The sequence below is a fragment of the Sturnus vulgaris genome, chromosome 2, assembly GCF_052056855.1.
Source record: "Sturnus vulgaris isolate bStuVul1 chromosome 2, bStuVul1.hap1, whole genome shotgun sequence".
Lineage (NCBI taxonomy): Eukaryota > Metazoa > Chordata > Aves > Passeriformes > Sturnidae > Sturnus > Sturnus vulgaris.
The window spans coordinates 57,840,971-57,868,780 of record NC_142244.1 but is presented as its reverse complement, the minus strand read 5'-3'; the positions used below and the strand labels follow the sequence as shown (position 1 = coordinate 57,868,780).

At 40.2% G+C, this 27,810-nt stretch overlaps 1 protein-coding gene across 2 annotated transcripts; it reads left to right on the top strand.

Annotated features, from left to right (window-relative positions):
- The first annotated feature begins 126 nt into the window (after positions 1-126).
- On the top strand, positions 127-26,786 carry ITM2B (integral membrane protein 2B). 2 transcript variants are annotated; one of them, XM_014868815.2, is made up of 6 exons: positions 127-349; positions 16,997-17,125; positions 19,213-19,416; positions 21,368-21,478; positions 24,590-24,740; positions 26,068-26,786. In XM_014868815.2, the coding sequence occupies exons 1-6, from the start codon at positions 251-253 to the stop codon at positions 26,154-26,156; spliced, it is 783 nt and encodes a 260-aa protein (XP_014724301.1). In that variant the 5' UTR covers positions 127-250; the 3' UTR covers positions 26,157-26,786. The 2 variants fall into 2 exon arrangements, with proteins under 2 accessions (XP_014724301.1, XP_014724300.1); XM_014868814.2 differs by having other exon boundaries at positions 19,210-19,416.
- Positions 26,787-27,810: the final 1,024 nt, after the last annotated feature.

Below are 27,810 nucleotides of genomic sequence, written 5' to 3'. Positions count from 1 at the left end.
AGTGGGCGGAGGGCGAGGCCCTGCTGCCACCACCTCCCCTCTTTCTGCCCGCCCTGTCAGGCACCGCCTTCTCCTCCTCCCCTCCTCCTCCTCCTCCTCCTCCTCAGCCGCCTGACAAGGGGACGGGGGTGGCAGCAGCGGTAAGGCAGCAGCAGGGGGGCGACAAGGTAGGGGACAGCCCGCGAAGCTCCGCCGGTCCGGGCTGCTTCTCGTCCTCGTTCTCCTGTGTGCGGGACGCTGAGGACCGGCCATGGTGAAGGTGTCGTTCAACTCTGCGTTGGCGCAGAAGGAGGCGGCGAAGAAGGAGGAGGAGAACAGCCAGGTGCTGATCCTGCCGCCGGACGCCAAGGTGAGGGCGGTGGGGGGACCGACCCTCCGGGGCTGGCCCGGGGGCGCCGGGCGCTCTGCTCCGCTGCGCTGCGCTCGGCGGGGCTACCCGGGGAGGGGAGCGCAGCGCGGCGGGGACGCTGCCGGCCTTTGTACGCCCCTTGCCCGCGGCGATGGCCCGCGGGCGGGCCGGGGGAGCGCTGCGCAGCGGTGCGCCCCGCCGCCCCATCGCCTCACGCTTCTAAAATGGCTGACAGGGAACGAGCTTCTCGGCCCCGCTTCTCCCGACTCCGGGGATCTCTGTGGTGGTTCCGTTTTTCTGTTCGCTCGGTTGGGGGTTTTTGTCGAGGTTTTGTTTTGGAGGGTTTTTTTGTTAGCCGCTACAGCGCGTGGACCGCGGCCGCCTCGGCTTTCAGGGCCGGCTGCGCTCCCGCAGCCCCCCGGCTGTGCTGGGCCGGCGGTGGGAGCTGGTTTGTGTGGCGAGGGCGGGTCGTGCCTGCTGTTCCCCCCGCCGCGATCCCCCCCGGCCGCCCGGCGGGGCCCGGCCGGCTGCTGGCGAGCTCCCGGAGCCCGGATGCTCCAGGGCAAGGGAGCGCCTGGAGGGTGAAGCGGGGAGTTCGGCTGCGCTTGTGCCGCAGCGCGTTCGCCGAGCCTGGTGGTTGTGTGGTACAGGGAACTTCGTCTCGGAACTTGGGCTGGCTGAAGTAAAGGAACAAAGAGCTGCCTTCCCCCCGCCCCAAAACAGCACCCGAACTCCCGGCGCTGCTGTCGCCTCCCCTCTGCAAACAGCAACGAAGGAAAAAACACCAGCGGCTTTTAAAGTTTTTGAAGTGCAAAACTGCCTAGAATATAAAGGTTTTTGGTTACAGTTTCTATGCTATCAAAACCAGTTTTTAATTCGGAGTAGTGTAACTTGGTGTAAGCTCTTTCAGAAGGGAATGAAAACTTGAATAATGGCCAGCTGCACATAAACAGTGTCTTGCTGTTTTCATTTGCTTTCACAGTCTCTTGTGCATCAGGCCTCTGAATTACCAGATTGGTTCTTCAAAACTGATAGTGTTTATTAATTTCCCAGATCTTTGCGATGAATTTCTGTGTGAAGTTGTGCCCTGGTGCACGTTTTGCAGTGGTTTTGCTGGGGCCAGGTTCTTCACCTGCAGACCCCACTGTCATTTCACAGCCGAGGGGAACCAGAAAGGTGCTTCTAGTGACATCTCCCTGATACAGCAAGTGTAAATTTCACACTTCTGCTGAGCATACTGCACTTTCAGATAAAACTCTCACCAGAGTATTTAAGTCTCTAGAATAGTGTGCCACAACAGACGAGACGGTATTGTTACTCAGATTGCCTGCAATTACGGGAAATCCATTAGGTGCTCCATTAGGTGCTCCGTGTTCCTAGAGGAGTGCTATTCTCTAAGGAGTAGTGGCTTCCCCTAAGCTGTAGAATTCTTTCCTGACTCCAGGTTTGGTGGTCAGTTTGACACCAAGCACATAAGCAAGATACAGGCTACATGTTCCAGAAAATGGGTTTTTCTTATTAGCTTGGAATCCAGACTTACCCTGGATGATGTTTGTTTCCAGATAGTCTACCAAATTTGGCTTGTTTTTCTGCTGCTAAACAAACAAAATACATCTGGCTAATTGTACACTGGGGAACAAATCTTCCTGACCCTGTCCAGATACTGACGGAAGCATGTTATTTGACTATGATTGCTTTAATGTGGAGCTGTAAATTCTAGCAGCTGAGGATGACACACGAGATCTGCCTTGACTTTGCTTTTCTTGTCTAGAAATGAGACTTGTAAACATTTATTAACCTGGTCAAAAGGCAGGCTAATCTCACAGTAGCTACTTAAAAGTTCTTGCACTGCTGTCAGGGGATGAACACGCCTGAATGAAGCTTGAAACACTCCTAAAATAGCTTGCTAGGAGGGGATGCTCAGTGCAGATGAAAATTCCAAAAACAAGCGAGTGCTCTTGAGGGACGAGTCTTTGACATTCTCCTTGACACATTTCTATCTTTTGTCTGCAGAACTGCAGACCTGCACCTAACAGTGTGTAAAATTCTCTTGAGTAAGCTTTTTTTAAGCTTTTGTGTTTTAGAACATCAATAAAAGCAGATCTGGTACAGTAGCGTTGTCTGTAGTTTTTGTAGAACAGGCTGTGCAATCCATGCAGAATTAACAGTAGTGAAGCAAACAATGCCACGTAGCTCTCGAGGTATCGTGATTCTTCAAGTCTGGGATCTTATTCTCGGATCTTGGGGTGGGTGGAAAGGAACTGAGGGCCCTTGTAAAACTTGATACCTTTGAGGTAAGTGCAAGATCCAGTCTTTGAACTTTGCCTTCTCGAATACAACTGCATTAGAAACAGATCTTCCCCCACCCATCCACAACTTGAATTGCCTATGCAGCTCTTTGGAGGAAAGGGGACAAAGTAAACCACATCTGACAAATGCATTATTCATGGCACGTCGTTGCTGGAAAACCCTTAGCTTCGAGTGAGGTTTGAAGGCAGTGTGGGAATGTATATTGGAAGAAAGAATTCTGGTAGACTGAAAAAGGTCACATCTCCAAAACAGCATATATGGGACATTTGTTTTCCCTTCTCCTGCATTGTTTCTGTAGGAAAATAAATAGATCTGGATCACAGGTGTAAACACAAAAAATATTGCAACATTTTATGAAGCTTTTTTTATGAACAAAGTCCTGGGAAGCATTCTGGACTGAAGTAAAGGGGAAACCCTAAGAAGAGGATCAACAGAATTGTACTATCACAATTTTATTACCAAGAACTTTAAAATATTTGAGCTACAGATATCAGTAAACTAGTTAAAATGAATGAATAAAGCTAAATACTCTGAAATGTTGAGAAAATAAAAATTCATGGAACGAGCTTTTGGGCTAATTCTTTGACAGTCTTGTTCTGCTGCTTTTTCCAGCACAGTGCCTTGAAGACTGCCGCTCTGCCATTGCAGGATTAGTCTCAAATACATAATCTTCCAAGGACTTAGCAAAGAGCATTTGCAGCTAAAATATGCTGATGATACAGTATAGAAATACTCTTATCTTGCCAAAATTTGCCCAGTAACCTCTGATGCAGATATTAATCGGAAATTAATCAGGGAAGGTAAGACAGGAAGAGGCAAGAAGAGTAGGGGATGTGTCACAGAAACAGCATCTTATAAAAAGGTTTTGCAGAAAGCAATGGTCTTATGCTTTAGAGTATGTTACTTAAAAAGGAGTTGAAAAATCTAGAGTGCTAATCCTGTCTCTGCATAAATCACTGCTTGGTATTATGGCATGTAGTGAAAGTGTCTCCACAATTAGGCAGCCATTACAAACCTCTTTCTGTTGTTGTATGCCATAATTCTTGGCCAAAATACAGAATACTCCTAGTAAAGGGTCTTAGGCCACATTTCATTTTCCATTTTGCTCATTGTCTTTACAATAGGGTGTTTTATGACCCAGTTTCCCAACAAACAAACAATGTGCGGTATTTTAACATTTCTCCCTACAATAGATCTTTGGAGAGCCAAAGATGGTTCTGAACATAGCTGAAGTCTTCGGACATTTTATAGAGGCCATTCAGTAGATTAAGCCCTCCCAAAAATCTTCGTGCCCTCAGTGACTCAGGCTGTTGTTCCCTTCTGCCTGGGGTTCAGCGGCATCCTTTTTCTTTTTGGGGTGCTCAACACGTGCATCTTTACCACATCCAGCTTTGTGCATGGAAGCTGTGGATTCACACATACTTATTGTGGCTGACCTTTGGCAGAGAGTTCAATGTGAAAGTGTAAATGTTAAGAATTTTAAAAGCAGCAGCTTTCTGCATTTATTCCTTATAAGAACGTTATTACTGTGACCTTTAAAATTAACCTTATTTTTTTGTCTTTAGCATAATCTTGCCTAAAGCATACTAAAATAGACATTTTTAACACAGAGTGAAGGGATCCACCTAGGAAATACTGTTGAGAAAAAACTAATGAGCACTATTTTACTGTGCAGAAAAACCCTCAGATTTTGTGTAATTGGTGTTAAATGTTCCTGAAATAAAGGAGTCAACTTTACAGGTTTTTTACGGATATGTATATATATGTATATATATATATATATATATATATATATATATATAAAAGTTACTGTATTCACTAAAAAGTATTTTTAGGTCATTTGCTTATTACTTGCTGTCAGGAAAACAGGTTTTCCCACTTTATGGAATGTCTCTGGAGCTGGGTGCTTTAGGATTGTTTTGTTTGTTTTTCATTTTTTTTCAGGAGTTTCCATATTCCCTTTATAGCTTTCTCCAGCCAAGTTTCTATAGGCCTTACACCAGATGCTATTGGGCAAAGAGCAGTCTTTGCATTTTCCTCTCTTTTCTGTGATGCAATTAGGTCATGAAACCAACCTGCTTTGCTATCTGTCAGAGCATTGTGGAGATTAAGACATGATTATTTAAAAGAGGACTAGAAGTAAAAATCCTAACAAAGTCAATTCCCTCCCCCTTCTCCCAGATGTTGCTAAAATTTTAATGAAAATCCACCAAACCATAGATGAAAACCCTCAAGTTTCAGGGACGAAGAGTACCCAGGGCTCATTCTGTTATTTTATTTGACTCAATGTGTACCCAAAAACATAAATTAGGGTTAATTGAGTTTTACTGAACAAAATATGTGCAATGAGTGACTTCTCCTAAGGAAAGAAGCCTTGTGACTGATACCTTCCCCTACATCCTTTTACATTATGAATTTGTGCTACTAGTTAAGTAGTGCAGCTTCCTTAAAATAAGGTAACTGTGGTCTTGAGACTTGGCTCCTAAAGATACTCCTTAAAGGCTGCCAGCAATTGAGACAATACTAGAAAACCAAGATCTCTCAAAGCTTGTGGTGCTCCTCTGACAATCTCTTGCTATTTTTAAGAGAGTTTAGGGATTTGAAATTGCGAAGTTCAAAATGTGATCTGTAGGAGCTTGTGTCATCCCACAATGGGCATGAACCTGTGGGACAGAGAAGTTCTGTCAGTGCTCCGTATCTGACTTCCTTTTCTGTCTCTCTTCACTTCCCGACCTGAATAACAAATACAAAGCTTTGGTTGAGAAATACAACCATTTCCCAGAAGAATGATATTTAATGTTTCAAACAGGATGTATTATGCCAGACCTTTGTGATAACTGCTTTGTCAGTTGTTTGTATCATTCACGTTTTTGGCTGACTGAGCAGGAGCTGATGGCTGTACCATACAGCTCGGGTGAACTCAGTGCAGGGATGACTAGAGAGACAATGTGAAAACTTTCTGCAGTTCTAAATAGTTTCTCTTCAGTTTCCCAGACTTTCACTTGGCTGAGACCCCTTGCCCTAAAAATGTATTTGGATAACTTTTTCTCCCCTTAATATCATCATATGGAAAAGTCTGTAATTAGATGATGCTTTATTTAGTGCAGTATCTAGAAAAAAATATCCTGCACTGTAACCTATCTTTACAGTAAATGCCAGAAGTACTTCTCTTATATTCACTCTTGTCTTTCTGTGCTGCAATACTCTTTTTGATAAGCTTCAAGAAACTAGTTTAGATATAACATTGCATATTAGTATGAAGAATACCACTTAAACAGAGGCTGTTGAAATAGAAGTTCTGTTCAGTGGGAAAGATCAAGTTAAATTAGTTAATTTGTGAAGATATGGATCAAAATGAAATGCTGAGCTTTCCTGTGAAAATCGTTTGAAAGGAAATTTTCTTGGAATCAGCAGTATTTTCAAGGGAAATGGTTTCAAATCATTCCATTATAATGAATATTTAATCCAACATGTGAACATCTATTTCAAGGGAAGTTGAATTTCAAACTATAATGTGTATGTATGTTTTTCTTCTGTTAAATATTTTAATGAAATGTTTGCCGTTGCAAATGTAACCTAACAGTTGTGTTTTTATAAACTATTTTCTATTTTCAAATGTATTTTCTTTGTTATTTGTGTAGGGTTTTTTCTTTTTTCCTTTTTCCTATCAGCATTTTAATAAATGTGGATGCTAATAGTCTTGGGGGGGTATGTAAGAATGGTAAGCATACTTACCTTCAGTAATGTTTTCAGTTAACTGTTCTGCAGTTGTGATTTTGGAATATTTGTCAGCTTTATATGTATTTTCTATCCAGTAGCTACAGGCATCAGATAGCTCTTCATAAAAAGAAAATAGTCCTCTCTATGACTCTCAGGAAATACCTTCAGAAGTAAATACTGCATTTTTAAGTCCTAGTAATTTTAAATGTTTTTTTAATCTGTACTTCCAGAAACATTATGACATTTTAAAAGCGTTTTAAAATGTAACTACAGCTGGGATAAGTAATTATGTGTTTTGTTACTTACTGCACAGGTTCCTTTTTTTTTCCCCCTATTTTTTTTTCTCTCCATCCTCCCCTTATGCTATGATTGACAAAGGTTAGCATTATCTGCTTTTAGTCTCCTGATCTGTATGAATAATACAACATTCATTTTCTTACTATTTATGTGCTGCTTTTTATCCTCAGTGGAAATTACTTTGAATCTACAGATGAAAAGCATGCTAATTTATAAAATTCGGATATCTGTCCTAATTTTACAGATGTGGTAAACCAGAGGAATGAGATAATTAATAAGATTGAGCTCTGCAATGAAGTCAGAAATGGTTTTGTGGCAGACATCATGTGGCCTAGGTAGGGTTTGGGCCACAGTGGACATACAGAAAAGCACTAGGTTCTTCCTGAGTGAGCCATGTGTCATCTACAAGCAAGGGTCCTCTGTGCAACAGCTGTACAAAATTCATCATGACAAAGTGTCAAAGTCATATTTGCCCAACCGTTATTATAGAGATCCTGGAAAAAAAATAAATTGGTATCTTGTTTGTCCTTCCCATGTAGTGTCGGGGTGGATGGGTGGGTGTGTGTACACACAAATATTTTTCTAAATTTTTCTGAAGGATATATATTATTAACTATGCAATACATATAATTTCGCATATGTCTGTACATAAAAATAAAACCCACGGGCATTTTAAGAGTAGTTCCTTGAATGCAAGTCCATGGTTAATTTGTGGTTGTCTTTGTCCTAGGGTTCAGCAAACTCTTGCTTTGATGGCAGCTTTCTGCTCTTTTGTGGGTAGGATGAGATGGTGGAATGACTGTGGAAAAAAGAGCATGCTGGGGAGATCATAACTGGGAGGGGTCAGTGATCTCTGGGGTGGATCTCACATAGCTGCTGAATCACTAGGGCCTGTTTATTTATTTATTTTAAAAGATTAAGCCTACACAGAAATAGAAAACCCTTGCATTTACACATTTGAAAATGCAGCAGCCTTTGCAGGGTGTGAGGCCAAACACGACTCTCGGAGGCTGCTGCACAGTGCAGTGAGTTGCCTTGCCTAAGGTTTGCAGTTTTGGGGAGCTCTTGGTGAGGTGTTTGAACACTGGCCAGGTCTGTGATCATGCAGCGTGTGATGCTGCCAGGTTCTGGGCACTGGAGTGTGTGCTCCACTTCAGACTTTGAATAGTCTAATTGCACTGAAGCCCTTTAGTTTGTTACAACAGTTTTGCCTGGAAAAGGGCATAATTAAACATCAGCCTTCCGAGGTCAGCTCTCCTGTGCTGATACTCGTAACTGCTACAATTAAATGCTATTCTGTATTTGCATATAGAATGGTTTCCACTCGGAGAACTGTGCTTGCTGTAGGTATGATGCATTCTAATTCACTAATACATGCATTAGCAGAATGTGTTTAAAGACAGGGCTGCCATTCACAAGAGCCTCACCAGGCTACAGTAATAGGCTGAACAAAATCTTCGGAGTTTCAGAAATAGCAAGTGCCAAGTCCTATACCTGGAGACTCATCCCAGCCTTCAGGATACATATGGCATCACCTGGCTGGGAAGCTGCTCTGCTTGAAAAAGACCCAGGGCTTCTGGTGGACAGTCAGCTGGACACTAGTCACTGGCATCACTGAAGGCTGAGAGCTCTTTGATCCAAAAAAAGACAGCAACAAACTGGTGCGAGTCCAGCAGGGGCCACCACAATAGTCAGAGGCTGGAGGTTATGTCATGTGAGGCGTGGCCGAGGGAGTGGGGTTTGTTCAACCCGGAATGAAACTGCTGCAGGGAGGACTTCACAGCAGCCTCCCAGTGCCTGGGGAGGTGACTGAAAAGACAGTGGTCATAAATTTAAAAAGGAGAGCTTCTAACTGATAGAAGCAAAATATTTTTCAGTCTTGAGGAGAACTGAATGCTGCTGAGGAGATTACCCGGAGAAGCTTTGAAGTGTCAGTCTTAGCAGTTTTCAAACCTTGACTGGTCAAGAGCCCTGAGCAACCTAGACAGGCTTCAGAGTCTGCCCTCCTTTGAAGCAGGACTACAGGCCTCAAAAGTGGGTTTTGTGATGCTGGATTCTACTTTTGAGAGAAACTGAGACACAGTCTTTGTAACTTGTTTGAGATGACATACCATCTGCGGCTGAGCTGGGAATAGAGTTATTAAATTCCGAGGCTCAGTGGTGCATATGTGCATGCTAATGAGATCTCTTGGGTGAAAGAGCCAACGCCACTTGGGAAAATAGCCTTGAGAGAAATCTAGGTTAAATTCACATAGCGTTCCATCATACTGATGTCTGAGAATCAGGCAGTCATAGGAAAAAAGAAATTTCAGATATAAGAAGTGAGCAGAGTAAGGGAAAAACAGGGATTGGAACAATCAAGGTCAAAGAGATAATTTAGTATTGATCCATTTTAAGTGGAATAGGAACCTTCTAAGTTTTCAAACACTGATCTAATTCAGGATAAAGATGAAAGAAATACTTCATTAAAATTATAGATTGATTTAGTGTAGTTTTTGTAAGTATGGTAGAATGTAAGTCAGTTGTAAGGTAAAAAATGCAGGTGGGTAAAGGGTTTATTTTGGCAATGTTTAAAAAGTGTTTTTCAAAATTGGGCAGTTTAATGAAATGCTTTGTGTTTGGTATGATGTAACTATAAAGGGTGTGGTGATTTTGTTTTCAGAAACCAAAATGCATTCTGAAGAATGTCCCATATGACTTCTTAGATTTGATGGGTTTTGTTTAAAAAATGAATCCCTCTTGCCAGATATCTGTGCAAGCTTTCCACCTGCATGTTTTGGTCTATGACTTGCAAGCTTGTACCAGAACACTTCTCTTTTCTTTAAATATGTGAGAAAACTAAGTGTAGAATACAGAACAAATTTCCATCATTCTAGTTTATGAAAATGTATAGATTCAGCAACATTTGTATATTTTCTAAATAAACCTGATTTCCATCTCCAGACATTTAAAGGCAAGACATTTTCCAAAGGTTGTAGGTTTTGTTGAAGTTCTCATGGCGAGGAGTGGGGAGAAGGCAGAAGAGCCATAAAACTCCAAAGGAAGTAAAGGATGTATGGAGCTGTACTTGTCTAGCATTCCTGGAAGTTAGAATTTTTTTTTTCCCTTTAATGAAGCAAGTGGTTGGAGTTATTTGTTAATCCTCACTCTGTATAGTATTAGTGTTACTTAAAAACTGTAGGTGTGTGTCACAGAATGGCCAGCACTAGAGGTCATCTGGGCCAACTCCTCTGCTCTAGCAGGACCACCTGCAGCTGGGTGCTTGGGACCACCTCCAGTCAGCTTCTGAGTATCTCCAAGGATGGAAGACTCCACAACCTCCCTGGGCAAGCTGTGCCAGTGTTTTGGGGTCATGCAGTAAAAGAAACGTTTCCTTTTGTTCAGTTGGATTATAAAATGGTATTAAGATCCTGTGGTGCTAATATCTGTACAGAGAAAGACGCAGGAGGACAGTCCTCACCCTGAGTGTTTGCAGTGAAAACGCAGGCCACGAGGCACAGGAGTGCTGTGCTGGTTGATGGGTCAGGCCAAAGTCCAGAGCAGTTCTGTGGCCGCAGCCCAGCTCCTCGTCACCAGAGCGTGGTGATGAGTGCTTTATCTTGGGGCAATGGTGAAGGGAGGAAATGGAGATAAGGTGTGCCCAGTTACTCTGCGTGTGGCAGATACCAGAGAACTGCTTTGAGTGGGGAAAGATACAGGGGGCATAGACATGGGATAAGTGGCCAGAGAAGGAAGTGGGTAGATCTTGAAACTGGACAGAGAAAAGGAACAATCTGGGGAAGACAGTTCGAAAAAAACAGTCAAATCCAGTGTGTGGTTAGTTGTACACTTGTTGTAGACAGCCTGGAACGAGGATATAGCCAAAAGTGCAGGTGAATCACCTGATAAAAGTCTTTGCCTGGTGTAAAAATACAACTTTTGGGCCATGTAAGTACCCTGTCACTTTCTAGTCCACCTAAGACCAAAGCTAACAATGACTCATCTTAGTGCTACTCCAAAATTTAACAAAAACAGCAATTTGAATAGTTGCAGGCTTTTTCCTTCTTTACCCATACTCTTTAATTGTTGACTGTGGTCAGGTTTTGCAGTCTCTTATCTCAGAAATGAAGGCAGTGTTTAGGTTAATCAGGATTACTCATGTTGGTTAGGAGTTGCTGGATTACTCTTCAGGATGTGCTTCTTTTGTTGTCCCTCTGTCACATAGCTGTGGATGAACTGCTGGTTCTTGTCCTTAACATTCACTTTACAGTTGTAATTTTCCTTTACTTCCTGCAGAAAATTTTAACTCTTCATGTTCCAACATGTTTCTGGGTTTTATTTCCTGCTCCCCTGCTCTTGCCTGTTCTCCAGTTTTTGTTTTCTCTTCACATCTGTCTCTCCCAATACATGGAGCTGCAGCTACCTTCCTACCCACCAGCGCTCATTCCCCTTTTAAGATGATCTCGAGCTGGCTGCTTATACTGATGTTTTTATTCTGTTATACTTACAATGTTTGAACAATTAAATGAGTCATTTGACAGACACCTAATGTTTTAATAAAACTCCCCCATTATTTCGTCAAAGATAATATTCAACCAATTAAAACAACCTTGGACTTTGAACTTGTCAAGCTCCTGGAATTTAGTTTTTCTTACTTCTGGATTTCCTAGTGCTGTCTAAAAGATTTTGTATTTACAATACTATTTCAAAGACAATATACAGGTATGAGAAATGGAAGAAGAGGTTAATAGTACCGACTGCCTAATAGATAGTTCTAATTGATTAATCTCCTTGGTTTTTCAGGCTACGTGACTACAGCAAACAGCAGCACAACTAAGGTTGTGTTTTCATGTTGTTCTTTAGGCAGAGAGCCTTTGGTCAGATGGACAAGTCCCTGTCCATTGTGACAGAAGAGCTGGCAGTGCTGGCACTGAAGGGTTGCAATGTTCAGATATCAACTGCATATAAACAGCCATAGCTTGTTTTCTGGACAAGCGAGAAACCTCTGAAGCATCTATTGTATATAGAGTGTTTTTTTCCAACTAGCAAGTTAAAAGATGATTGTACTAAAAATTTAAATTTAATTTTATTAGTGAGCATAAAATTGCTGTTTTAGAGGCAGATCAGTATGATCGTCTTCCAGATTCGCAGCATCTGCCAAGTGAGGAGTCTTGCAAAAGCCTGCCTTAATTTCCCATCTGCAAGAAGTAATAAATAGAATACCAGGCTTGGAGCAGTCTTCAGGCAGGAATACCATTGAAGGAATGCAGAGCTCTTTCTAAATTAAGTTCATTTCAAATTGACTTTTTTTTTGTGAGGATTTTCTACAGATGTCAGATTTACAAGTCAGAGCAGGTGAGCCTGACCAACAGAATTCAGTTTGTACAGCCATTGGTCAATATTTTATTTAAAGACTTTTTAGGCTCTCTCATTAAAAAACACTTCTAGGGAGTCATCATTAACTTCCCTTCTTCCTGTTCCACTAATTAAAGCTGCCGTTGGTCAATATTTGCCTTCAGGAAACTCAGTTTGTCCCACTGTGTTCTGTCCATCCATGTGAGCTAAGTGGCACACAGAGGACCTTGGAGGAAAACTGTTCTGAGCAGCTTCCAGCCAGTTCTACCCACATTAGCTGAAAGCTTTTATATATGTGCTTGTGTATATATATTAGATGTTATTCTCACATGCATAATTATGGATGTTTTGTGTATTACACTGCAGACATTTTTAGTAATGTTTGTAATACTCAGTAATGCTCTACATCAGCTTTCTCTGTGGATCAAAGTCTTCATTCCAAAAGACATTTCCCCCTCCCAAAATTATTTTTATTGCTATCATATCTGTTTTTAAATTTGGGACATTATCTTTTGCATAGCTGTCCAGCAGTCATACAATATTGTGGACTTCTCACAGCATGTTGTCCATCATATCTGGTTTAGATGGATGTGTCCTTAATTTCTGCAAAGGAACAAGCTCTGATAATCTTCTCACTCATTTTAATACAAACTAGACATATGCCTTGTAAGATTGTAGACTGCTTTACTTTTATAATGTTAAAGCAATTATATTCCACTGTGTACAAAAAGCCACAAGGGGAAAATCTAAGTAATTATCAAGTCTAATTATACACATTTGTGGCTCAGTATTGGAGCTTTTTAGAATACATTTGTGATATTGCCCCAAACATGAATTTGGCCATTCTAACATTCAGTATTTATTAAAAACGCAACAAAAAGGTAGCATTAAAATTGAACTGAGAAGAGAAAGAGAATATATAGCCACTAGCCATTAATAACTGCTAGTGTTTGCAGGTTTATGGGGTTATTAACTTTTTTTTTTTTTTTAAATTACTGCAGAACAGTTAATGCTTATTGTCATAAAGATGTTCTTGTGACGACCTCTCTGTAGTTGAGAGATGTTCTGGTAAATAGTTCGTGCTATCATGTGCCCATCTCAGGAGTGGTTTTAGTAAGAAGGCAGAGAGCAGCTTTACATTGACTGCTATAGTCACCAATGAAGGGACCTGTTCTGAAAACTGCAGTCATCTTGTCACTTCTTTGTGAGAAGACTCTAGATTTGGATCTTGCTAGTCTCAAATAGTAGGGAATTTAATACTTGTTTTCTATCTGAAAGGAAAAATGTTACTGCAGAGCCTCAAGCTATTCAGGCTAGGAAGTTCTGAACCATTTAATTCCAACACTGTAGGATTTAGTGTACAAGTGGCAGAGAGATGCTTCTGTTTCACGTCTTATCCATGGGAAATAGGCTAATCAAATGTTTTCCAATTAGAACAATCAGCTCAAGGGAAACAAGCCAGTTTTGGGCCTGCATCCAGTTCCTCCTAAGGCATTTTGCATCAGAGATGAATTCTGTGGCATCATCTTAAGGCTGAGGATTCACAAAGGAGTTGAAAGTACATGGGGCAGGGATGAAGCAGAAGAGAGGAAAGAAAGGGACCAGGACAGTAATGGTTATTTATTACTGCTCACAGAAGTAGAGAGGTGCATTTTTAGAGGTCAGTCTTCACCTCAAGTATATTATGCTTTCTTTTGTGAGGTGCCTCTGGCAGTGGAAAGCTGGCCTAGAGAAAAATTAGTCATTGAGGCTGCAGTCTCGTGTTGTGCTCTGGCTTCAGAAGTCAGTGCTGCTGCCGGGGAACAAAGTGCAGCTGTAGCCATGTGGGGAGAAGCGCTAATTCAGCACTGTCCCTCTTAGTGGGGATCTGCTTTCACTTAATGGGTTGGTTTTTTTTCAGAACATGAGTCACCTGGAAGGAGGGTGAGCATCCATTGCACTTTCTTCTCTTGCAGTGCAGAGGGTCAGATTTATATAGCAAGGGACAAATTATTTTTTTGGGTCAATACAGCCCAAACTAAGCTGTCATGGCAGCAATACAAAAGCTTAGAGAGGCTTAGCCGTAGGTCAGCTACATATATAATTTGGCTTCAGTATATTATTTATAATATTTTAATTTAACCTGGTTTTAAACTGCTTGATAATATATGTAGTTCTCAGGCTAGGAAGTAAATTCTTTGTTCTTTTTCAACAGCGTAAAATCTTTTCAGTGTTGTCAGTTTCAGATTCAGCCTGTGCTGAGGTGCCGTGCTTTCATTCATTCTCCTAAGCAGGAGACTAAACTGGGCTTGAACTCTTGCTCTAAATTGGGTGGGCTGGTTTTGGTAGGCTGGGGACAAATCAATTATAGGCAACTACAAATACAAAACAGCTTAACATTTCACCACAAGGGACACCGTCAGAAATAATAATGATAGCCTTTAGCTGGTGGTAAAGCATAAAAGAGTTGCATTAAACCTGTTGTTTACATCTCATCTCATATATCAAAGCAAAATTATTTAAGGTGGAATACTGATAAACTTGTCCTTCAGGTTCCTCCTAGCATACTGAAAAGTGTAAAAGCTACTTTCTTTTTTTCTGATTATTTTTGTGGCTTGTGGTAAATTGATCTGACATTAACCCGCATTTCCAAGTAAGTGTTCATACTCTGCATGCCTTCCTCACCATTTCCCAGATGCATGTTTTCTTAGTCTTTCTGGACTTAAAAAATAATGAAAAAAAGAAGAGTCAGGTATTCCACTAATGGATATTTCTGGTTGAAGTTAAAAAGCTGTGGGGGTTGAAAGCAGCACTGGGAAAGAATAAAGATACTCTTTATATTCTTCACTAGGGAATATTTTGGTATTGTATCCCAAAGGCAGTTTGCTATCCCTTTAACTTGGAATGGTTAACTTGGAATGGTTTAAGTGACAGCTATTATAAAAAGTTTCAATCAGGTGTCCTGTATGCTTTGAAATATCTGGGGAAATAGTTACCTAATGATACAGGGCAACATAAAAATAAAAATCCTTGGTTTACCTAGTTTAGGTTTATAATTGAGATGATTTATAGAAGAATCCACAGTGACTCTCAGCCCGACCTGAGAGTTAATTAGATGAGCATGAGTATTATGTCCTATTCTCAGTCTTTGCAAAGAGCCAGGTTTAAAATCAGGCAGCTAATAATCCTGTAATTTTTTGCACTGAATTCCTTACATAATTGGTATTCTAAAAGTGTTAAAAAGCTGTTTCTTGTCTTTACATTGTGTCTTTTCATTCCACAGCAATGTTATTTTGCTGATTTCACTTTGCCTTGTAATGTATCCCAGAAATGTTGGTTTGAGGGGGCTTCTGGAAGTCATCTGCTGCAGCCTCCCTTTAGAAACAGGATGGTTGCCAAAGCAATATTAGCCACGGCTTTCTCTAGTTGAGTCTTGAAAACCTCCAAAGATGAAGATTTTGCAATCTGATTTAAATCTGTTATTTAGCAAGGTAAAGCAAAATAAAATGTGTGAAATATCTTCAGTTTGACTCTAAATATTTCTGAATAAGATTTTGGGAGCTGTTGCCTGGCAAAGAAGCTGCATTGTCACTTCTGTATGAAAGGTAATTGTAGTGTACTATAAAGGTGGGTTTCACATCACTTAATTTTAGCTGCATATGAATTAGGTACCTACTTTGTTAACCAAGGAATTTCCCTCTATAATCAGTGAAAAGAAGTAAGTCCCTCCAAAATGCTACTTATCCTTCTCTGGGATGGCTGAGTCATTCCCAGGAAATGCCACTTTCTCCCACCATTTACAGGGAGGGTCCCCTTTCCATTTGGTGTCAGTCTTGCTCCAGCCAGATAAGGGGAATTCCTTAACTGGGCCAAGGCAGCTGGGTACTATACCCATACCTTTGTTCAAGTGAAGTATCATCTTAATTAGCAAATGCAACGAAAAGACCCAACACATCGGACAGAACACTGACTAACAGCTATAGCTGTCAAAGCCTTCTCAAGAGCTTCTGTCCTGCTCTTCCTCATTTTTCTGCTTTGGTGTTTTTTTGTTCATTCAGTCATAATGATTTTGCCCTGGTCATCATTTTACGTTATTGTTTTGTGGTTGCAAAGGGGTAATGAATTTCTTTGTATTTATTTGAATTCAAATGTTTTCCCAGGATTATCCTGGCTTGGAACACGGTAGCACAAAGTTGGATTTTTTTTTTTCCTTTCTTTTCTTTTTTACTTTGTATTTGAGTTATGCAAACATTTGGGAGAGGAAAGTGCATTGTAATGTGCTGATAGAGGAAAGATTTTGCAAGCAGCAGTTTATTGCTTAGGATGCCCGTGGGGAATGCATGGTTATGCAAACCAGTGCCCTAAAGGGGAAACATCCTGTCGTTCCTTCAGTATTACACGAACAGCAGATAGAGGCATGGCAAATGCTGTCTTAGAGCAGAAAGCTTCCTTAACAACAACTTACAAAGTATCTTTACATTTTTTTCATTCCCACCCTCGCTCTTCTGCCAGCCAAGTTGTGGTAAAGGCTGTTTTGTTCTGATGGAATAGCATAGGAAAGGATACATTTTGCTGCTCTTACTACCTTTTGATCTTTTGTTGGTTCTTCAGGTTCACTTATATTGTATATACTAAGGTAAAGAAGAATCTGACCTTTCTGAGTTGACTTCCTTGCTCTGCTGTTGTTGCATGGAGGTTGCCTGAGAATGCATATTTTTCTGTCTGCAACCTGGGAAGTGGCTCACTGTGTATTATTAGGTATCTCAGGAGATTTTGTTATATTTTTCTCTCAAGTCTGCTGCTTTAGTCAGTGATGATGGCATTAAAAGTACAAGTTTTACTAAACCTCAGCTTAAATAGACTTGTTTTAAATTTTACCCAATGCTTGTGCTGAAGTGTGTACAGCCTTTTCTGGCTGATGCAATGTTTGTATTTGCTGGGCCTGAAGTATCTGCTGTCTTACCTGCCTTGGGAACAGTGTTAAAGTCCCTCTCTGATGTCTTGCAGGACCCTGAGGATGCTGTGCCTGTTGGACAGAGAAGGGCCTGGTGCTGGTGCATGTGCTTTGGATTGGCCTTTATGCTGGCTGGTGTGTTCCTGGGTGGTGCCTATCTGTACAAATATTTTGCATTCCAGGTAAGTCACATATTCATTGGGGGAGGGCTGTTTTTCTCTGTGGGAAGAGGAGCAACAGAGTGTTCTTTTTGTGTTACATTTAGAAGAGGAAGAACAGACTAAACCAAAGAAAGTAAGCTGTTTTTTCTTTCCAAAACTTCATATTTTCTAAAGGCCAGGGTTTTGCCTGCTCTGAAGTTACCTATCAGCAGAGGAGGGCAGAAGTGAAGCTGGCAAGTAAAAGAGAGAAACACTTTTGAAAACCTCACTTTGCAGAGGAAAGATTGTATCTAAATAGGACTTGGGTTTAGGAACCCCAGTGGTGTCCCAGATTTTTATCTGCTCTCTTTTCTCTTTTGCAGTGCCAAATACTGATGGTGGATTAACCCCTTGAAAGCCTCCTTATTTGATCTCAGGTTTCCTAACACATGAGGCACTGCAAATGTATAAGAAAGGGACTGCTTGTGAAAGCAACACGGAGACTCTCCCCTTCCCTAGCCTCCACATGGATAAGAAATATGGGCCCTGCAGGGGACTTGGGAAAAGCATAGTCAGTGTGCTTTAAACATGCTCCATCAAGTCTAATCCACACTGACAAGATTAGACCTCTAACAAAATGAATTTTCAGTCTTTTAACAAATGGCACTGCTGCAAGAGGAGCTCTGTGAAGGCAGCAGTGCCGAGGAAATGGAGCATTTACCTGAAACATGGGAGGTCTGAGTTAAATATTGTCTCCCTTGGGGGGAGTTGTCACTGGGCAGTGCTGGATGTGCTGGGCTGTTGCCCAAATGGTGCAAGCACACCCTCCCACTTCAGAAACTGCTGGGGTTGCAAGATCACAGAGCCAGAAAGGGAGAGGGTAAGCAAAACATGAATCTCTCTAGCCCACTGGTTAGTGCACCTAATTATAAGGTAAAAATTCATGTTCATGTCCCTGATAGTGGGACTGTTGCTTTTCCCCCATTTTAGTTGCTGCTAATGTGGAAAGCCAAGTGATTAAACTTGAGAAATTCTAGCTGAACTTGCAGTTTGTAGTCTATTTGGCTATCACATTAACCAAATTTACAGAGGAGCAGTAGTGCTGCAAACGATGATGCTTAAACAGCACAGCTTATCCCGGTGGGTGGATTAACGAGCTGAGGAGCTGAAGGCAAGTTGCATTTCTAATGCACATTTCACCCGTGCTTAGCACTGGGTGCTCCACCTTTCACCTGCCAGTGAGATGAAACTGAAAGTGCCATTTAATTCAAACCTGTGCTTCTTGTTTATGAGTCAGATCCGCGTTAAAGGAAACATTCAGGAATTGAGCCGACATTGCACTGAAGACACATTTTCAATGTAAAAGTTTAAATTGACGGCATGTGCATATGCAGAGTTCAATATTTCTAAAACTATCTGGCATGTAACTTTGGTACATGACTTCCTCTGACTTAGAACTGTATTTTACACTTCACTTAGGTAGCCTGCCATATGTACTGTGGCAAAAGGACACAAATTAGTTATTTCACTTTTTCTTTTTACCTTTTTGTCTCTTAAAACTGTTTAAAAATTATTCTAGAAACTGACTTTCCAGACTCTTGAAATCTTGTAAATCTAAGCAACTTCACAGAATGAGTTTGGAGGGAAAGTCTTGATGTCGTCTAGTCCAGCCCTCTGCTGCAAGCAGGACCAAATTTAGAGCTAGACTTGATTTTTAAATGTGATTTGGATGACCCGTTTTAATGTTTTTAATTAGAATTTTGACTACAGCTGGATCATAATTTAATTATAATAATACACATTAATATAGATGTAGGAACTTCATTGTCTTTCTAAAAATAATGGGGAAGAATTTTAAGATTTTAAGATTTTAAGAACCTGCTTATAGGATCCTGTTTTCCTTGAATTCAAGGGAAGAACTCCCTCTGGGTTGAGTATAATTGAGGTTTTAGCCATGGTCCTGTTGTATGCAGCAACTGGCTCCTGCTTTGGTGTATGAATCAAATTAAAGGCAAAAAATTTCATTTAGTCTGACAAGTTTTTATTCTCTTAGGTGTTCTGAGAATATTACTTTTAAACTTCTGCATTACTGATCTATTTGTTGCTGGGTTGTTTACTATTTTTAGCAGGGTGGCGTGTATTTCTGTGGAATAAAGTACATTGAAGATGGCTTAAGTTTACCTGAGTCTGGGGCAGAGGCTCAGAGTGCTCGCTACCACACAATCGAGCAAAATATTCAGATCCTGGAGGAGGAAGATGTCGAGTTTATCAGTGTGCCAGTCCCTGAATTTGCTGATAGTGATCCTGCTGATATCGTCCATGACTTCCACCGGGTAAGAAATATGTCTGAAGAAGTTGAAAGCATTTAAAACTTGAAAAATGTTCCCTCTCAGTCATCCTGATAAATATACTCCTTATTTATTATGGTGGGAGAAGGCAGAGGGGTGGAGGAGGCAGCAGAAATGTTTTGATCAGCAGCAGGCTGCAAGCAGTTATTAACTGGGCACAAAGTACAGCACGATACAGTCATCATCAGGTACTGTGCAAACCACCATTGGCAAATACAGTTCCATTTTTAGAAAGGGAAACATCTTGGATCTATTTGCTTTCCTTAGTATGAGAAACTAAAGAGAATATTGTTCTTGCTCTGCTGAGTCCACTCGGCCAGAATTTGACCAGCTGTTGTGGTGCCAAGGGAAATTTGGCAAGGGCTGAGGTAGCTTTGACATCAGCTTGGAGGGGCTGATTGCATCTGATGTCACTGGGTGTGTTCAAGCACTCCCAGAGGTGCTCTCCTAGCATGGCTCAAACCCCCAAAGCAGCAGCAGGAGGGGAAAGGACCATGGAAGACAGCTCATTTTCCAGATGCCACACGAAGCCAAAGTTTAATATCTTTGTACACCACAGGCTACTGCAATTCCTAGAGGTGCTGAACTAGGGTTTCAAAGCTGTCTTCCTTTTTTGAGAAATAACCTTGATTGATAGGGATCATGGTAATAAATTTCTGTTAAGGCGGTTGACAGGCCTACAGCTCTCAGAGTTAAGAGCAGCTGTAAAACAATTAAAGCCTGCCTTTTCTGTATCAGCATGGTTGGAGCTGTCTGATGGTGATGAAATGTACAGCTGGTTTTCAGGAATCTAAATCTCTGTGAACATTTGAAGACTTCGCTGAACAGCTTTTTTTAAGCTAAGCTGAAAAAGAATAGGGAAGTGTCCTATTTTTTTATGCAAACTTCAGAGTTTAAAGTGCTATCTATCAAATATTCATAGCCAGATTTGGAGGAAAACATTGCTTGCACAAGCTATGTAATTTAAATATTATTTCAGAATATATTTAGGGAGCTTCTGTTAAGAGAATAAAGACTCTAAAGAGGGAAAACTAGAAAATGAAAAAAGAAAGCAGCATCTAAGAAGCAAGTAAGAACAATGTAATATTAGAAATTTACTTTTTGACGTAATAAGTTAAAGGCTTTGCTCTAAAGGTCAGTGCAAGGGTCATTTGCCATATATACAGCGCTTGCTCCATTTAATGACATTAGCTGCACTAATGATTGCTGTCCTGGCATTATTTTGACTGCTGGGCTCCTGGTGCTCTATATTTTATATACGTACACAGCCTCATAGCTTTCAGCAGCTAGACATAACATCTTCTTTAGCAAGAACAGGTGCAGTAAAACACAGCTCAGTGAGCAGAGCTACAGGATTCATCAGGGTAATTCCCTGAGCTTTTTATCAAATGATGGCAAATACTGCAGTTCAGGTACTCTATAAAGATAATAATTCAACTATGAATAATCATTAACCTTGCAAGTCAGTAGTATTTTTAAACTTAAAACTACTTTTGTTGCATTATCTGTAGCAGTATTTTTTCTGTATTTTGTTCTTACAGCAGCATTTCTTCTTTAGCCTATAACAAAATATAGAAGCATGAAGATTAGAGACAGGTTTTTGCCTGTTGTTTTGCAATGAAGGCACTAGGCATAAATGAACGCTGTACTTGTTTCCATAACAGCTGAGGTACACCTTTGTAGTTTCCTTGCTTAGTGCATTTGAGCTCCTCATTGCCTGCTGCCTTGCCCAAATCCCTATTGAAAATATAAACAATCATCAAGGCTGCCCTTTGTTTGTGCATTTACTTGTCCTAAGATTGGAGTTTGTTGCAGAGACTTTACAGTGAACAAAAGAATAATTTGAAGAACAGCACAAGGCAATAGCAGTTCAGCAATGTCTGTCAGTTTTCTGATCTTCTTGTTATTTTGATTAAAATAAATGTTTTCTCAACAGAGACTCACTGCCTATCTTGACCTTAGCCTGGATAAGTGCTATGTGATTCCTCTGAACACTTCAGTTGTTATGCCACCAAAAAATTTCCTGGAGCTGCTCATCAATATCAAGGTATGATTAAATCACAAGTAATTTGTTCTTAAGACAGGAACAAGTAGAAGTTTTTCTTTTTTTTTCCCTTCTGCAGAACTCTGACATTCACACAAGGCACATGGTCACTAGAGGTCTTTGCAAAGAGAAAAAAGTCTATAACCTATTTAGGCAGTGATCTACAATCATGAAGGAATCATTAATTCAGAGGAAGGCAAAAAAATACAGTTTTCTTCAGTGCTATAAATTTGACTGACAAAGCCATGTAAATGTGATGTAGCTGGAATCTTTGATAGTAGTCTTTGTGTTTTTTAATTTATAATCCATTATGACTAAAGTTTCTATAAAGCATGTGTGCACTGGACTAAGACTTGTTAGCTGAGAGACATGAAGCAGATAAGACTGGGAAATCCTTTTAACAGGGGCATTGTTTAAAGTGTTGATCCCTGGGTTTGGCCACTTCAATCCAGTGGCTTGAGGGTGATGCACATGAGATGTGTTGGATCTGCTGTGCACTTTACATAATGTATGCTTTCAGTTACAGATTTAAATAAAATTTACCTTGGGTTCTGGCCTTCTGGTTTCTTCACAGAACAGCAAAATGGTCCAGTGGGGAAGAGAGCTGATGAAACGTGTCTAAGATTTGGGGAGAATGTTTTAATATTTTAGTGGGCTTTTGTAATTTTAGAACAGTTACATCATCTTTGGGTTTCCATCTTTCAAAAAAGGCTTTGGAATTAGGACTCCAGGAACCATTTTAGCCATTTCTGAGTGGTTAGTATGTATAAATAAATTTCATGTGAAAAGTTACCACAAGTAAGTCCTATACTGTTTTTTTGCTTCCTATTTTGAGACTGGCTATTTAACCACACTTTCATTTCCTGTACATAAGGATGGTGTGGTGGTGTCTGTAAAACTCAGTGACCCCATTTTTTCTGACTTTGTTTGTAGTGTTTTCTTTCTTTCCATTTTTAGATCACACAAATTTCACTATTAAAATCTGCTAATTTCCTAGTTTGTCATTAGTACTGAATCAAATATGTCTGGTTTACAAGTAAGAGGATAACCAGGCATCACGCATTTAACTGAAAATCTGTGCAAAAGCAAACAGTTTTGATCATTGTCTCCAACAGTGGGTGCCCTAATTTTATGAGACATCTGTTTAATTCTCATTGTATTAACAAAAAGCTATGGGCATTTGATGTCACAGAAAATCAGGCTAACCGTTTGTAACTGGAATTTGGAAAACTGTGTTGCAGATACACTGAGTAAATACTGTCCTACAGTCACACTGGTTGCACCAGCAAAAAAATATATGAAATTGATGTGGTAGTTTCATTAAAATGAGCTCTGAATGCATGCAGAGGACATTTTATGAAAATAGTGGGGCTCTGGGCTGTTCTAGTTTTTAAGAAACACCATAATTTTAGCCTAAAGATCGACATTTCTATATATTGATACAGTTTGCTTCAATGTGCAGACATGAAAGACCTCCTTTGTTTCTTTGGGAAACAAAACTGAAACCCAGATATATTTGCTCATCCACCTCGTTCCCACTGCTGAGACAGCTGGCTAATTTTAACTGTACACAGTACACAGGATGTCTCAAAAATTATGATATTTGTGGCTATGCTGAATCCCAGCACTGGATAACTGCTCCTGCAGCAAATGGGCAAAGGAGATTCCTGCACTGAGTCTCCTGTCCCACCCAGGGAGGACTGGGAAGGCTGGGTTTAGAGGTGGGCTGGGAGGTCCTGTGGTTTGGAGGGCATGAGCCCAGGAGTGTCCTTGCAGGCTGCCCCCCAAGTCCTCAGCACTGCTGCCCACCCTGCCAGTGCCCTGCCTGCTGCTGTGCTCTGGCACTCCCCTGGGGCTCCCTCCTGAGATTTGAGAGATCAGGAGTTAAGATACAGTAATTTACAGAAGTTTAATTACAAAATAATGAGTGGGATAATTTGGGAGAGTGATATTTGCTAAGGTGTTACTTAAAGAAAAAAAAGTTGCTGTTTTCCTCATAGTAGATATCGAAGAAAATATTCATAGTTTATTCATTCATGCAAAATTTAAAGTTAATTTTATACAGTCCTTTCTTTTAATCAGCTTCTCAACATGTCACTAGAGCTGAAAAGATGATCTTGTTTCACAGTGGAAATTTCAAGTTGTTTATTGTCACTAAAAATATAGAAATCTTTCACAATAGATGGTGAATTTGTTTTCACAATAAGTGATCATTTTATTTTTTTTAAAAAGGAACACCTTCTACACTGCTATAAATTAGAACCACTGTTAACAGAATTTCTTAGTATTTTTAAAAATAGATGATTATTTAATAGTGGTGGTATTAGAAAACTAGTTGGCAGCTAAATCTATGCATCTTCAGCCATGTACAGTGTGGTGTGCACAGAGCCAGATTCCTCCATCATTTCATCTGTGGCAGAATAATACTGGAGGGACTAGAGAGGGCTTGGGAAGCCTTTGCCTTTCATTGTGGCTCTCCCCTTTTTCAGTGTATTGCCTTTTAAACACCTGATGTTCCACTTTGGCTATGTAGTGCCTTTCCACATAAACAATTGTGGAAGTCACAATAATAATCTGCCGGAATATATGGTCTCATCCAGGCTTTGGTTTGAGAGCAGTGATCCACACTCTCAAGTAAGTTGAAGGTTTCCCAGCTCCATGGACTGCAGCTGGACTATATTGCAGCTGGCCTGCTTCATCAGCAGGAGTATCTCCATGTAGATCAGGCTTCTGCCAACTCCTGCTTGGGAGTTGTTCCCACTGAGGTCTGGTGGGCTGTTACTAATTAAGTAAAAACTTTGGATGATTAGTGCAGGACTGACCCCTGACAGTGGATACCCCTAGGAAAAACAAACCTGCTGAAGGCTGATGTTACTGTAGCAGGAGGGCAGTGGGTGTTAGCATCAATGGAAATTCTGTGACCTTTTTGAATGTAATTGTTACATGTTTCCGTACTGTAGTGAAATGTGCACATTTAGAATGAAAGTCTGTGGCTAATACATATTTTGAAGTAATTTGAAGATATTTTGAAGAAAAACATTGCAAAGTGTTTCTTGTGTGCCCAGACCATGAAGAGATGGCTTTTGACTGAGCTGTTATGTTTTTGTTCAACAGGCTGGAACATACTTGCCTCAGTCCTATTTGATTCATGAGCAGATGATTGTTACTGATCGCATTGAAAATGTGGATCAGCTGGGATTCTTTATTTACCGCCTCTGCCGCGGCAAGGAAACCTATAAACTACAGCGCAAAGAAGCCATGAAAGGTAAACGCTCTTCCCCCTGTGGCTTGGCAAAAGCTTCAGAGATGCCCGAGTGTGTTCAAAGAAAAGCTTCTAATTAAAGCAAGGGTTGCTTACTGCACTAACCGGCTCGCTGGGCCTCTGTGTCTGATATTCTCCCGTGTAGCTGTGGAAATAAGTCATGTCATGGTGCAGAAGTGCTCAAGGCCCCCCACAGTGACCTAGGAGTGCCAAAATGTCTGTGTGTGTGTGTGTGTGTGTGTGTGTGTGTGTGTGTGTGTGTGTGTGTGTGCGTGGTGTATTTTCTGGAGCTCAGGTATTCATTGATACTCTTCTTTAATCTTGAACCTTAAACCACCCACTCCACCCCAAATCAAAGAAAAATCTTTAAAGTAGGAGAAGCTTTAGCCTTGTAGTCCAAATACAGAATTGCAGGTACTTCTTTTCATTAAAGCCATCTATACATTGTTACTTATCTTCCTATTTGTGTCAGTGAAGTGTAAGAGCTTGTCTTCACAGCAAAATTGTAGTGCCTGGTATTTTTTTTATGGAAAAATGGTTGAAAAACAGTATTTGAAAGAGTCTTGAAAAGCTATTAAACACTGCCTTAAAATCTGCATTCAGATGTTACTTGGGTTTGCTTTTTGGTGGTTTGGTTTTTTTGCTTTTGGTTGTTTGATTTCTTTTTGTTGTGTAAATCTGCATGTGGTGTGCAAGTGCCCACCAAAGCAGTTTAATTGCTTCTGTCATATTGTGAAACCTGACTGCTTGGGAAAACAAAGAGAAGAAATACATTTTATAAAAGCAATTTAGATTGATGTTTGAAAATTAGAAGGTTTTAATAGCAAAATCCAAAGAAAAATTCAGTATGTTTATCTTGTAGTAATAAATGGTGAGCACAGGTTGACAGTGAGCATGTTTGCCTACAATTTGGTTAAATTCTGTTTTTCTCTGATTCCAAGATACTGTTTAAATACTACAAATCTGCTCTTTTTTTTGCGTAAAGCAGTTTATTCTATTTCTGTTCCCTCTAATCACATCCCCACAAGTATTTGTACAGATGCACAGAGAGGGAGATGGGGAACTGATCTGAGTTTAAAACTAGCAGTGGGGGTTTTTGGCAGGTTGGTTTTCACTAAACCAGTACTGGGATTTGGTTCACCGCACTTTCAGGATCATTCCCTGCTAATTGATTTTCTCCTTGTGTGTGTGTTTCGTTGGAGGGGAGGGTTGGAGAGGAGTAATTCTGATTTCTGGTGACATCTTACCATAGCAAAGGTAAAACTTCTGTCTCTGAGGTACCTCAGCCCTTCTTCTCTTGACACTCTGTTGTTCTTTACCAATACAACAGGAATTCAGAAGCGTGAAGCCATCAACTGCCGAAAGATTCGACACTTTGAGAACAAGTTTGCTATGGAAACACTCATCTGTGAACAGTAATGAGGAATAATACTGTTACAGGAGACTTAAAAAGTACACTATGACCCCACCCTTTGTATTGTGTGCAGTGATTATTTTTTAAAATCTTATTTTATGTAAGTAGTGGTCAGGGCTTTCTTGCTGAACACCCTCCATACTTCCCATGATACATGTAAAATCAATACATTTTAGTTTTCTCCTTATTTTCAGGTGTGGTGTTCTTATATTTGAATAGCAATTGTATAAAGACTTAGTTGCTAGTGCATTTCATGTGAATCTCGAATACTAGGAAGAAGAAGAAGAAGTCTTTGAAATATCCAACAGTTTTTAAATAAGTAAAATTGAAAAAAATTATTAATGTACAAATGGACTGCAAGAGCTACTTCTAACTGTAATATTACCTGCTATATAGTTTGTTACAGCTATAGACAAACCTGTATTTGACTCTCCTAACCAAGTGCAATTTGTTTTGTTTTTAAAATATTGTCATATTTACCTTTTTGAGATTGATTTCTGACTTGATGTTTTGAAATAGCAAGTGTTTGCTGTAACAATCTTTTAGAGAATTAAGAAGTAACTTATGTTACTAACTTGTATATAATCCATGTATGTGCAATGGAAAATAAACCTTATAAACCTGTTTGTCTAAAAGTCTTGTGTTTTCTTCTGCTACTACTGGATTATTTAAAAATAATCCAGAGAGGACTACAGTTAAAATTAATGCATTTCACTTGAAGTGCTGTTTCTAAAGACAGAATAGATAGCTGAGAAATGAAATGTGAACAGAGAAGCATGCTTTTCTGCGCCTTTTCAATTAAAGGCAAGACTGTGCTGCTTGCTGAAATTCTGGATGGGTGTTTCCACAATACCTATGATGCAAGTGGAGACCCAAAGGTAATCTAACATGTTAATGCCTGAAATCCCTGGTCTGAATATTTGTCAAATGATGGGCATCATCCAGCATGTGCCATGAGTCAGGATGACCCAGCTGAGAGCCAGGAGTGTTCACTACCTGGAGGACTTTGTCATTCCCTTTGTTCCCCATCGTGATGTTCTGCCAGCCCTGTGCCATTGAGCTTTGTAAGGTGATCTGAGGCTTGCTCTAATGTCACCAGTACCATTCTGTATCATGCCATTTACACTTAAAGCTATTCTTAAAGCAAGGATGATGTTATTTTTTTCTAATACAATTTGGATCCTTGTAATGCCAACTTTTCTAGGGGAGAGTGCAGAATAAGATGTATAAGATGAATAAGATGTATTTGCTGTTTTGGAGCTGTTAGCAAGAAAAAATACAGGACAAAGTAAAAAGGGAGTAACATTGAAAAAACAAGGCTGGAAAATCTCCCTCTAGATCCACATGAGAATTTTCATGACATGGGAACTGACTTGTCTTCTGGCCAGATTTTGAGCATTGATTCATCAGAAAGTAGGAATGTTTATAGAATAATTGCATATTTGAAAAAAATCAAAACAAAAAACTGTTTAAACCTATTTTTAAATAATATACACCATAGGTGTCCAAATCATTTGTCTTAGGTCAATTCAGTCAAGAGACTTTGTACTAATCTTATTTTTCATCTTTTAAAGGATCTTTTCTTAATACAGTGGGAGGATGCTTTACTGCTTTTAGAGCTATTATACAACTGTAAACATGCTATGATCCAGTTTCCTT